The following is a 12948-nucleotide window of genomic DNA, read 5'->3' on the forward strand; positions in this document are numbered from 1 at the left end:
TCATGTCTAAGGAACATTTCCAACCTTCTTCAAAACAGCCAGCGAGAGAATATAGACAAAATATAAGAGATTCTAATTCAAGTCATTTAAATCCACAGAGGCGGATGAAATGAGGCAGAGGATCAGTGCCACAAGGAATTCCAGTCACTTACATAAATTAAAAACATGATGGAGAAGGTGTGTTGCCACTGAAGAGACAGGGAAGAGAAATAATGACGAGAAATCAAGATAATCTTTGAAAGCCAAAGTGTCTTATTAAAACCTTGTCCATGTTGAGAGATTTAAAAATGTGGTCCTTAAGTGGCCTTTAGAAAAACTCGGCTGTTGCACTTAAAATCCTGTTAGCTCAAACAGATTGCTACACAAACTCTCACATGCACACTCACCCCACACTGTCACAGCAGCACAAGTAGTGTTGAAATCTCACAGGAAGTGGGAGAGAGAGAGATAGAGACTAAATCTAATCTCGAGTGAGGATGTTCTTCAAATGGAAGCACTTCAGCACTGATCCTGATAACACAATTTTGTACGGCCTTGAGCCATTTTGATCAGAACAATCTGAGGAATAAACAACACACTGCAAAAACATGTAGTCTCATGCATTAACGTCTACTATAATAAGGCCTGTCTACAGTTAAAAATGACAGGACTGTCTCTGCTTTCGGTTCTGGTCTCAGTGAAATGGGGAACAGTGTTGTCAGCCATCTTGGTAGAGTACTCCTGACAGTATAATAAGTGAAGTCACTGGCTGTACCATTTGAGGTGAAACCAGACACACATGCTCAGGCTTATCTATTTGGAAAACCTGAAATAGATTCATGGGATAACATAGGTAATGAGCAACCAGGTATACAAACCAACCATCAAACACGGGGTGATTTAAACGTGAGAGCCATGAAAGCCGATGGTGTGCAGGTCAAAACATGTCAGTTTAAAATAACCGGTATTATTACAAAAAAACCCTCACCACCGCAAACTGCACCAGAATATACCTGATTAGCCTCATTTTACAGCAAATTTGGTTACCAGAGTAAGTGTCTTTTTCCATATGAAAAACATTGCTAGTTTGTATGTCAGAGAACAATCCTTGAATATACCCTACAAATGAAGACATTTAAATGATCATAGTCAAGTTAATGTAGGTGTACAATACAATAGACAAAATCCAAAACAATAACACACATTATGAGATTTTGTATGGCTTCAGGAAGACAACGGTGTCCCACCGGAGACAGTTATTTGCTCTGAGTCACACAGGCAGTTACCCTCACTGAACAGACTGATGTTGACACACCATTCTGCATGCAAGTGTAACTCTACACAACCAAATCACAAAGAGAAAAAGCATTTTTGTAACTTCACCAATTTTTTTTATAAAATAACTTTTCAAAACCTGATATTTCCAGGCATTCTATGACTAACTGAACCCTGTAATTAGCTACTGTAATTATCTACTATATATAATAATTTAGTAGGTAATTACAGAATATAGTAACTAATTATAGAACCTATTAATCAACAAAAGTCCTCAAGGTCTAGATCCTTCATCTAGTCAACTCATGTTAATATGAAACATAAAATGACAGCAAAACTTATGCATAATATTAAAGGGTTCATTAGATGTTGCTGTCATATGATGTTTTTAAAAAAACATTTTCTACATACTGTACATTATTGTTTCTCCTCTATGCCTTGCCTTTCTGAAATGCATTGTTTTTTTTACAAAGCTCATCGGTCTGAAAAGCAAGGTCTGCTCTGATTGGCCAAATATTCAGTGTGTTGTGATTGGCTGAATGCCTCAAGCATGTGACGGAAATGTTACGCCCCTTGCCATACTGTGATGCCGTCTCCCGGCATGGCGAGACAAAACCAATAAAACCCATGACAAACTAGGCATCTGTTGCAACAAGTGGGGATATAATTAGGGGTTATGACATATACTGTCGTTTTAAGCGTTGCCTAAAGTAGTTTAGCTTTCACAACGAAATAAACAGCATCTTCACAACATGGCAGCAGCAACAATACTACAGCAAGAATAAAAGTTACGCCTTCTTTTTTTGAGTTAACATTTGGGCGGTGTTATGCAAATCTTCCCACATCATGACAGACTTCTGGGGGCGTGTTTAAACGAGGGCTTTTGGAGGGTGTGGACAAGTATTTTTTTTATAACTAATATCTCTTTAAATTTGAGACTTTAGTCTTTTCAACTTCAGGTATCTTATCTATTCATGAACAGCTTGTAACACTCTAAAGAGAAAAGAAAACTTGAAATCACATCATATGACCCATTTAAAACACATTAAAGTTATCATATTATAGACATAGTTCACCTAAAAAATAAAATTCATTCAACATGAGGGTGAATAAATTATGACATAATTTTCATTTTTAGAATGACTATACTTTTGAATATTCCTTTGCTTATATAAAATAACAAAAAAAAAAATCAAACAAATAACAACAACAAAAAAACTTTAAAATACCTTCCTACCTTCTTTGTTCACTAAAAAGCAAAGGTTAATTTCTAACAGAAAAAGAGTTGGTGAGTCATCTGAGATGGGATCAGACTATGACTCTCTCAGTCTTTAGTGCACACACATTCTCTCAAAAAGAGGCTCAAAGTGCATTGGATTACACAGTGAAGTGTCAGTCTTTTTAAGTAAACAGGGACAGGAATGATGAGTCTTATGTATAATGCAAAAGAACAATCAAAACTTCAAAGAGCAACAGCAAAAGGCCATTCTCCAGAGAAACGCTTGAAGTGTAGATCATCCAAACCCATTTTAAATCACACCTCTGATCACCAGAGGTTATCTAACGATGGGTTATCTGTTAGTTTTGACGTGGTCTATATTCTAGTTTGCTTGTAAGTTGACAAAAAAGTAGCACATATACACAAAGAGTTTCTCTTACTTGAAAATGGACCAAAAAAACAAACAAAGAAACAGATGATTCATCTTGTTCATAGAAGCATATACAAATTCTTGTCCAATAAAATGCCCTCTAGAATATGAATGGCCTATCCTCTTAAATTATAAATACCACCTGCCTACGACAAGCAAACATAAGTAGCATAAATAGTCTTTTAGTGTTGCTGACCATGATGAAAAACTAAAAGCTACAGGCAGCTAAAAACAGAACAAGCCCTTGGAGGGCTTGGAGCCCAATTTCCTGTTTCAATAGGAAATACACCAATAAACTAAAGAAAAAAAAACCTTTAACAAGTAGCTGAAGCAAAACTCTTACCTCTGAAAGATGTGGAGTGGGGTTGAATCCACACAGGTTGCACACAGTCTTCTGGCACTCAGTACAGGCGCTATAGTTGGGTGACTCTCCTGAACCCAAGTTCAGCTTCACTTTACAGAGTGGACAGCAGGACTGGGCCTCAGAGCCGGAAACTTGAGTCGGAAGCCCCTCTATTTCTGTCGATTTAGGAGGGGGAATGTCCACTGATGATTTTACTTCAGCAGCTGTAGGTTTGTGAGATGCTGTGTCTTTGGAATAAACAGGTGGTGTATCGGGAGGTGACTCTGAGTCAGGGAGGGATCCAGGAAGGGAGTCTGCTTTAGACCCAACGGGGGAATCAGGGGGCGATCCTGGAGGAGATTCTGGGGGAGATTCTGGGGGAGACTTTGATTCCTCCCCAGAAATGAGATTGGTGGCAGAGCTCAGGATGGAAGAGCCAAAACCAAACATCTTTCCAGACACACTCTCGGCAGCCTGAGAACTTGCTGCCGTAGGTTTAGCCGACTCTGTGAGCCCACCGAACCCACTGAAGAGTTTTCCAGTGACTGATTCACTGGTCTGAGCAGCAGAGCTGGCCTGAGGTTTGGACGACCCACCAAAACCACTAAAGAGTTTCCCTGTGACTGACTCTGTAGCCTGGGCACCTGCAGACGGTTTTGTCACCTCTGTCAATCCACCCAGACCAAATCCCCCAAAAAAGCCCCCTCCATCCTGTTTCGTAGTAGTTTTTGCAGGAGAAGGCTGGGGACTACCTTTTGGGCTCTGTGAAGGTTTTTGAAGAGGTGGCAGCTGCCCACGCTTGGCCCCTAGTTGTGCAGGCTGAGGTCCCTGTTGTGGTCCAGATTTTGGTGTAGATGGAGGTGTACTTCCTTTCCCTGTATCAGCAATACTCTGTTGTTTGGTCAGCATTGGGGGCTTCTTCCCTGTCTCACCCTTAGAGGGAGACCCAGTCGGTGGCTCTTTCCTTTGTGGGGAGGGAGGTGCAGAACCCTGCTTGGAGGGCTGTTTCATCATTGAAGGTCCAGTAGGCTCCATGCCCCCCACTGCCCGCTGCATCTGACAATTCAGACACAACCATTCCTTACCCTGTAGAAACATGGAGAGAAAGACAAGGCACATGAGCACAAATGCAGCAAATAACATTTCTGTAAGAATATTAATTAGCATTTGCATTATCTCAAGCTCATTATACACAAAATGGCAATCAAAATATTTTCATTTATAGCCAGCCACTCAACAGAAATACCCCATATGTAACTTTTTTAATTTGTGGAGAACTTGCTGTTATCCTTTATTATGTGTAATCCATTATTCTTATTGGATTGATTAGTAAGCTCTGAAAGCCACGACTTTATGATTTAATTACATGAAAAACATTTAATCTACTTTTATTGTTGGTTTGGTTGAGTCATTTATTGTAATGCACATTTTAATCCTTTAAAAAAAATAACACTGTACAATCATCACTGTGCAAGTAATATTGTTATTATCTCTAACAAAGACCAGGAATAATGCTAACGGTCTGTATAATGACTGCCTCTATAACTCATGAATCTAGTTTCTAAACACAGTGAAAAACAACTTCCTCCACTTCCTGTCTGGGTGATGTAAGTGACCTTGATAATCTTCCATCCTTCTGTGTCAATATTGTTCTCCCAAACTCAGGGACAACCAAATTAGGGTTATTAAAACAAAACCCTGTACAGCTTTAATTACCAAATATGAACTGTTTTTTCTGATGTCTTCAAAGAAAGACTCAAAATAGAGCCTTGTAAATTCTCTATGAAAAACCAACAATATATGCCAGTCTTATCAATATCTAGATAAAACGTCAGACCAGTGCGAGATCTATATGACTGATGTAGTTAAGGTAACAGATATGTCTCTTACCGCTGAGTCTGGTGGACTGAAGCCGCACAGGCTGCACACCTGCTGTTTGCACTGAGTGCAGGTGTTGTAGTTAGGTGGCTGGTCTTTGGCCTGCACATTCAGCTCTGTAGAATTACAAAGAGGACACAATGCTTTTCTTTGAGCAGGCCCAGCTTTACTAGGCCCTTCCAACTGAGCCCCCGGCCCAGGTTTACCCTGCTGTTGAGGCCCACTTGGTTTTCCTGCAACCCCTGGACCAGGTTTACCAGGTCCTTGTTGCTGGGGACCTGATCCTCCAGGTTTGGGTCCTTGCTGTTGAGGTCCCGGTCCTCCAGATTTAGGTCCCTGCTGTTGGGCTCCTTGTCCCCCAGGTTTGGGTCCTTGTTGTGGTCCTGGTCCACTAGGTTTGGGTCCCTGTTGTTGGGGACCAGGACCTCCAGGCTTACCTTCAGGCCCCTGTCCTTTAGGTGGACCTTGTTGAGGTGGCTTACTCCCTTGTTGCGGAGGACCCTTCCCTGCTCCACTCTGTGGACCAGGAGGCTTTCCTTTTTGCTTTGCAGGCTCCTCTTCCTCATCATCACCAAACAAATTAAACTTTGGGATGCTGGCAGAGGAGACAGCAGAAGAGACAGCACTCAGGGGGTTGGCCCCACTCAAGAAGCCAGATGAGAACATGCCGGCTCGTGGTTGTTCTGGGTCTTTGGGCTCCTGCCGGAAACGTGACTCAAGAAGACTGAGGGAGGAGGGGCTCCGTCCAGGTTTTGGCTTGGGAGGTGGTCCCTCTCCAAATGCATCTACAGTCCGACTTTTACTCAGACCCGCTGGGACTCTGGTGCCACCAACTTGAGCCTCTGGTGGCCTGTGGAGTAAACAGACATAAGATGAACTTCATGTGACCACAGATTTTGAAAAATTGTTGAATTAAGAAAAAAAAACTGATTAAATGATATGTACTTTATTTTCTTAATTGCTATTCTGGAACCCCCCCACCCCACCCCCCAAAAAAATAAAAAAAATAAAATAATAAGATAAAAACATTCAAAGGGCATTACAAATTATATAAAAGAATCAATCAAAAGCCAAATTCATGCAGCAGAGAAATGTAAATCTAAAATGGACTCCATGGTTACAACATTATCTTAACAAGAATAGGACATATCCACAATACATATGCATTTTACTTCTGTTGTCAGTAAATAACATTTAACTTTATTCATTTTAAGAGGCAATAAAACACACAGAATAAGCCAAAACAAAGTTGTTGTTTTTTTTGTTTTTTTTATGTGACAGAAAAGAAATACAACTGCTAACTAAGGATGTGTCACAATTAAAGGCCACAAAAAAGGCCAAAATCTTAAATTATACACCAATGGTTACCTTACATATAAGTACTTTAATATATAGGAGTTTCCTGTGTTTGGGATATGAGGCTAATTAGCACATCTCAATTTATTTGTTTTTTTATTTGGCCTATTGTCAATAATTTAATGTCAGTGTATCACTGCTGTTAGCTCAATGGCTGTTGAGAACAGCATCCTAAACTATTGGTGGTTTTCATGGGCGTTATTTTACATATATTTAAGTGTTCTGTCATTCAGCCACCCATAAAAGATCATCACGCCACGTCCAAGATTGGTTTTGTTTCTGATCGAGTAGTGCTCTCCACTTCGGCATCACTGCGAGCGTTTCAGCACCACGGACAGCGAACAACATAAAATAATCCTTGAACTGTAGCATGGTCCTTGTTTTCAGGTGTAATACTACACGCTCGCTTCCCAAAAATAATGAAAGCGATCAATGAACATGATGGCATTTGTGCTTGCGGTGCTATATTTAGTCATATTAATATTTATACCCCTCCCCCCATTTACGTTTGGGTAAAAATAACACATTTACGTTTAAGCAACTTTACAGACAAAATCCAAATAGCTTACGAATGAGATCGTGTCAAATGGAATGTCGATCGCGTGCTTTCAAGTGATCGAATTTTCATAGACTTGTGTTATTTTCAGGCAGTGTTTTCCAAAGCAGTTCATGACATCACCTACACAGCCCATAGAAGAAAGATGGAGTGTGCATGGAGAACGCAAAGGATATCTGGATACCAAGAGGATATCTGGATACACAGAGGACTGTTATTTGTTAGTATAGATTCATATTTTCAAGGAAATGCTTATTTTTAAATTCAATCTACAACCCCGGTGTTTTGCATGGACTTAATAAGGCGTTTAAGGAAAACTACATTCATTAGAACGCTATGCACATTAACTGTGCACATACAGTGATCCACCATATTAACGATCATGACACTAATTGATTTAAATACGTTTCGTGCAAATCAGCTGTAATTTTGCCTGTATGTATAGCTATAAAACAAAAGTGCACTAAGGAGGTTCTGATTTGTAATCACATGCATGGCTGAAAATTGGTCTGGATTAAATATAACGCTATAAAACGGACGTAAACATGCAGCAAGAGCGTAAATGGGTGTGATCATGTTTTGCATCGTTGCTGCTGTCGTGATCTGCCAACCTGCAGTGCCCCGATGATCAAAACACAAGCATATCATAGACGCGTTCAACATAAGCGCTCCTGCACTGGAAGGATGGACATCATCATCATCATGGCATACATTTATAGACACTTGAACTTGCCTGGACTGCGCTTTGGCCATAGCGGCCACAAGTTCCTTTCTTTCCTCCTCAGACAGATTACTGAGGTCTGCCTCCACCCCTGCGGGCATCTGGATGAAGCCACCCTTCCCGTCAGGTGCGAGTCCCGCTGGTAAACCAGCGAGCTCCCCTTCGCCGCCTTCCAGGCTCGCTTCGTTCCCCATGATCGACCCCCTTTGCTTGTAATCCTCCTCCCTCCAGCTAATTAAGCGGGGATTCGGCTCTTAAAGACCGGAATAAGGCGACAGCGTCAGAATCCACGGTTGTTTTGGATCCATGGCGTTTTATTTCTACATTTCACTCGAGGGTCTCTGTGGCGACAACGCGCATCCCGAGAGCAGAGTAGATCTGGAGTTGTGCGCCTCCCTCCTCCAGCCATCCAACGCGCATGTCCCGCCCCTCACAGGTGATCACAAGGAAAAAACGAAATTAAAGGAACAAAGCTCCATAGAATTAACAAATATTCTCATAATTACCGTTTATTTTGCTTTCAAGCCGAGCCAATAATTCTCTAATTAGCGAACTGATTTGGTGGAGAGCAGCTGGTTTTAGGTATCAAGACGTGAAACACCTTGCATTACAGAAAGCATGTCACACACACGCCTGTAAATATATTTAATTGGGTAGTCGACAGATCACTTTTTTTTCTTTTTAATGTAGGCTGTTTTCTTTTACAGTGAATCCAACTAAAATGTTTAAGCAGTTTCATGAGTTGTTTTGAAATGAAACATAAAACCTATACAATAAATTAAATCTATATATACTGCATATACTATATATACAATTAAATCTACAGCCTTTGCAGCTGACTACAGTGTAACCAATCAGATCAGAACACCAGGAGGTAACATTTTATTGTCTTAAAATGATTAGTCCATACTTTAGGCTATTCTGTTCCACATTATCAGTACTGTTTTGGGCTTTGTAGCATTGGTATGGGTCCCTTCGGCTCTTAGTACTTGAATTTATTCTAAGCTCTCTGCTTTGTTGATATTTGCACCTTTTTCAAACTGCTTTGAGGAAGATATAATGGTTGAAGTTGTAAAATAAAACCAAAACAGTACTGTACCTTCCATTAGTCTTCTGTTTTGTTGCATAAGAGTGAATTACCTGCTGTGAGTTGTAGTCACCACACACAAAATGCATAGATCACACATTCACAAACACATGCATTCATCCTGCTCACAGATATCCTGCTGAATGGGAATCATGAGCCACTGCATCAATATTTCCATAAATCATCAATATGTCCTAGGCTCATATAGCTATGCCAAGGGCCTGGAGACAGAAGGAGCCACTGAAGGAGTTTGTCATCAATGACTTCAATGAGTCAGAGGGAGAATTTGCAGTGACACACTGCCTACTTTACAATGCTGTATGTCCTGACAGAGCCATTTGTCCTCAAAATCCAACATCAGAGGACACAAACCGGTTGGTTTCACAGAGAAACAGCATTGCATTCAGTACTTCTGAAGACTGTAGGATTTTCATTTTGCTCCTGCAATAGCTTATTCTATGACTTGAAACCAAGAAAGCCCCAGACATGCAACTTAATATAACCATGTCTGAGCAGCCTTGAGGAGTGATGGAAGAAAACCCTGTCTCCATTAGCCACCTTTATTGATTCCCACTATTTTTGCAGACATGAAGCTGACTGCAAGATCACTCTCACCAGACTAACCGGATGAACACATCATTGAACCAAACCTGACCAAAACGTGTGATAAAATGTTAGGGTTTTACCTAGGGATGCATACATTTTCTTAAGTTCTTAAACAGTTGATATCAAAAACTGTAATTAAACTCACACCTGCCAAATTAAATGCAGAAGTACATTTACTGAGTCATTCTTATCTTTCCATGTTCAATGCTTAATCTAATATGAAGATGTGATAATGCTTGTATATATTCTAAAACTAAAACCAGAAGGGCGTTATTAAAAAAAAAAAAAAAAAAATATGTAAAGACAAAATGCATCTGACAAATTGATCCTGCTGTCCCCTCTTCTCCCAATCATTTTGAGTGCTTTCTTGAGGGTTTCATCAATAAGAAATGGCAAAAAAAAAAAAAAACGATACCACAAGAAAAAAACCTGAACAAGCTAATTAAAGTCTTCCGGATCTCTTGAAAATCACAGACAGGTGTGGAACAGCATGGATGCACCAAACATGGGAAAAAGGAAGATCTCCAGGAGCACGACTGAGCATCCGATTTATCTTCAGCTATGGTCTTAACAATACAACAGCTCCATGCTAGAAACCGATTAGGCAAAGGAAATAAACACTTACTGTAAAAATCTTATTTATAATTTGTGCATTCACAGGATTACACCAAGCATCTTGCTTAATCAATTTGTATTTCAGGCAGTTTTGTTGTGCATTACTCTTTTTTTGATTTATTATTATTTTGATTTAACAAATATCTGTCCTCTTTGTATCAAGATATCCGTTGTGTTCTGCATGCACACTCCATCTTCCTTCTATGGGCTGTGTAGGTGATGTCATGAGCTGCTTTGGAAAACACTGCTTGACAAGTTATTACATTTTTTTATATTTAGTTTCTTCATTATTTTTATTTTAGTTTTAGTAATTCATCTTAATTAGCTGCCATGGCACATATTTTACTGTATTTCAGTTTAATTAAAAAAGAAAAAAGTTCATTACAATTGTTTGAGTTTAGTTACCGAAAACAACACTGACAGTCCATCACTAATAATGTTAATAGAGCAACCATTTTGCACACACTCAAACACTGAATTTAGTTTTTCATTCATCAAATTAAAAAAAATTAGGGTAATGATTCAAATCTATTTTTTTTTTATCTTGAGCCAATGAAAATTAAATAACTTACCCTTTGGACAAGCTATTTATTTTTCACCCTTAGGACAAACTATTTATTTTTCATTGACTCAAGTAAAAAAAAAAAATAGAATCATTACCCTATTTTTTTTTAATTGGATAAATAAAACATTTTTTTCAGTGAAGATCTGACCTTTTCATTTAATGCTCAGAGACCAGTCACGCTACTACATGCATTTAATTCCTATATGAATATCAGATTCATCTAATGCTGTTTCCGGCTTTCTATTAACTGATACGTATTATCCTCTCCACCCTGTTGAGCATCAGAGGGACTGCTGTGTGATGGGACATGGGGGCTTATTCAGTCCAGTCCACAGCTCCTGGGGGATTTCATCCTCTGTGTAACCAGCTGTTGTCCCTGGGCTATATTGAGAAGATGGACTCTTATCAAGATCCACAGATACTTTAACAATCTCCACACATCAATTAACAAGATCAAAGGGCATTGGTAGTCAGTTAAGCTCTCTATCATGAATATCTGCTGTTGGCACCACAATCAGTATAAATACAATGACAGGACAGTCAAAGACTACTATTATTGTTGTTAGTGGGTGTTCTGCCCTCATTCCCTCTTTTTCTCTCCCTCTCATCAGCAATGATGAACTGCGGCCCAGAACAGATAGCCTTTCCCACACAGGGCCGACCAGTGGAGCGAACACTAATGACCTTAACGCTCTGAAGCAGAAGTACACACACATATACTATGCCACACACACACACCACTATAAATATAGCTATGGAACCTGGTCAAACTGTTTGAATACAGTGAGATTCAAAAGTTTAGGGGTCATTTTTATTTATTTATTTTTCTTTTTTTTAAAGAAGTCTCTTATGCTCATCAATGCTACTATTTATTTTACCAAAAAATTTTGTAAAAACTATACTGTGGAAATAATATATTGGGAAAAAATATAATAATATAATATATATTTGTGTGTGTGTGTATACACACTGTATAAGAATGTAATCTATTCCTGTGATGCAAAGCTTCATTTTTCATCAGTTATTTCACCATCAGTGCCACATGTTCCTTCAGAAACCATTCTTATATGCTTATTTGGTGCTCAAGAAACAGTTCTGATTATTATCATTGTTGAAAACAGTTTTTTTTTGTTTTTGTGGAATTGTTTTCCAGGATTATTTAATAAAGATAAAGTTCAGAGAAACATTATAAATGTCTTTACTGTCTCTTTTTATCAATATAATGCTTCTGAATAAATGTATTAATTTCCTTAAAAGAAGTACCCAAACTTTTGAGCGTAGTGTTTATCCTGATATATTCTATAGCCACATATGCTCACCTGACTTCCTGTAGCAGCCTGTCTCTCTATTGAATGCACATACACTCATTTACACACACTGTAGACATTAATAATGCTATACAATGTGTCAGTGAGTAAGTGAGTGTGTGTGCTGCTTGTAGACGTGTATTGTATGTATGCCGGTGTGTATGGGAGACTTACAGCGCATGGAGAAGCAGAGAAGTGTAACTGAAGCCTGAAACCTAATCACACACACAGTGCGTTGCTCATTAAAGTTGAATATGGACTTCAATACAGAAAATATGGCTGGAATGACCCCAACCATGACAAGTCTACAAAACAAGACAGTTTGGTAGTTTTGATACAGAATATTTTCATAATGCAATTGATGTCCAGACTATATACCTCTGACACTTTCAGAAGTGACTGTGCAAGTGTATATAGTAACTAACAAACAAAAACAACTATCACACATGTGGCAAGAGTTATAATAAGTGCTGCTGAGATGCAAGAGGACGTGAGAAAAGAGTGACAAAGATATTGGATCCAAAATTGGATCCAGAAAATAGTAAAGGGTCACATACCTGCATTAGAAGCTGGCGGTCTGTTGTTGGCTGTAGTAATCGTGAGTGGACAGCTCCTTCTGCACTTTGCTCCCTGGGGACGATGTTTCATTCATGGTATATTAGTCGTCTTGATCTCCTCATCCTTCTTAGACAGTCTGCATGTGCCCAATTCCTCCCTTAACACCCCATTTTCCCTTCCGATGAACACTAATAACTGCATGGCTAAAAATACACTCTTAAAGGGAAGGCGTCTCTCACCTCTCTGGCTGCCCCTGCATCTGCACACCCCCTTTAATTCACACACACACACACACACACACACACACACACACACACACACACCATCACCTTTCTTATGAACTATCAGCCAATCACAGGGTCTGGGATAAGGCACACTCACAGAATAAGACATGCCCTTACAAGCACATGTATGTACTAAGGACAAAGCCACACTGAAAATCTGGGAATCTAA

General features: G+C 39.4%; 1 protein-coding gene across 8 annotated transcripts in view; it reads right to left on the reverse strand.

Moving 5' to 3' along the window:
- Window positions 1–8452, reverse strand: part of LOC113047816 (protein piccolo) — a 46975-nt gene extending 38523 nt beyond the window's left edge. For 5 of the 8 annotated variants that reach the window (XM_026209124.1, XM_026209128.1, XM_026209127.1 and 2 more), the window contains exons 1-3: window positions 7770–8450; window positions 5137–5974; window positions 3247–4332 (exon numbers count right to left, since the gene is read on the reverse strand). In XM_026209124.1, the coding sequence (XP_026064909.1) occupies window positions 3247–4332; window positions 5137–5974; window positions 7770–7951 (2106 nt within the window). In that variant the 5' untranslated portion in view covers window positions 7952–8450. Of the gene's footprint in view, window positions 1–3246; window positions 4333–5136; window positions 5975–7769 lie in introns of all 8 variants that reach the window. The other 3 variants (XM_026209130.1, XM_026209129.1, XM_026209126.1) reach the window with 2 other exon arrangements.
- Window positions 8453–12948: the final 4496 nt, after the last annotated feature.

This window comes from Carassius auratus, chromosome 29 (genome assembly GCF_003368295.1).
Source record: "Carassius auratus strain Wakin chromosome 29, ASM336829v1, whole genome shotgun sequence".
Classification (NCBI taxonomy): Eukaryota; Metazoa; Chordata; class Actinopteri; order Cypriniformes; family Cyprinidae; genus Carassius; species Carassius auratus.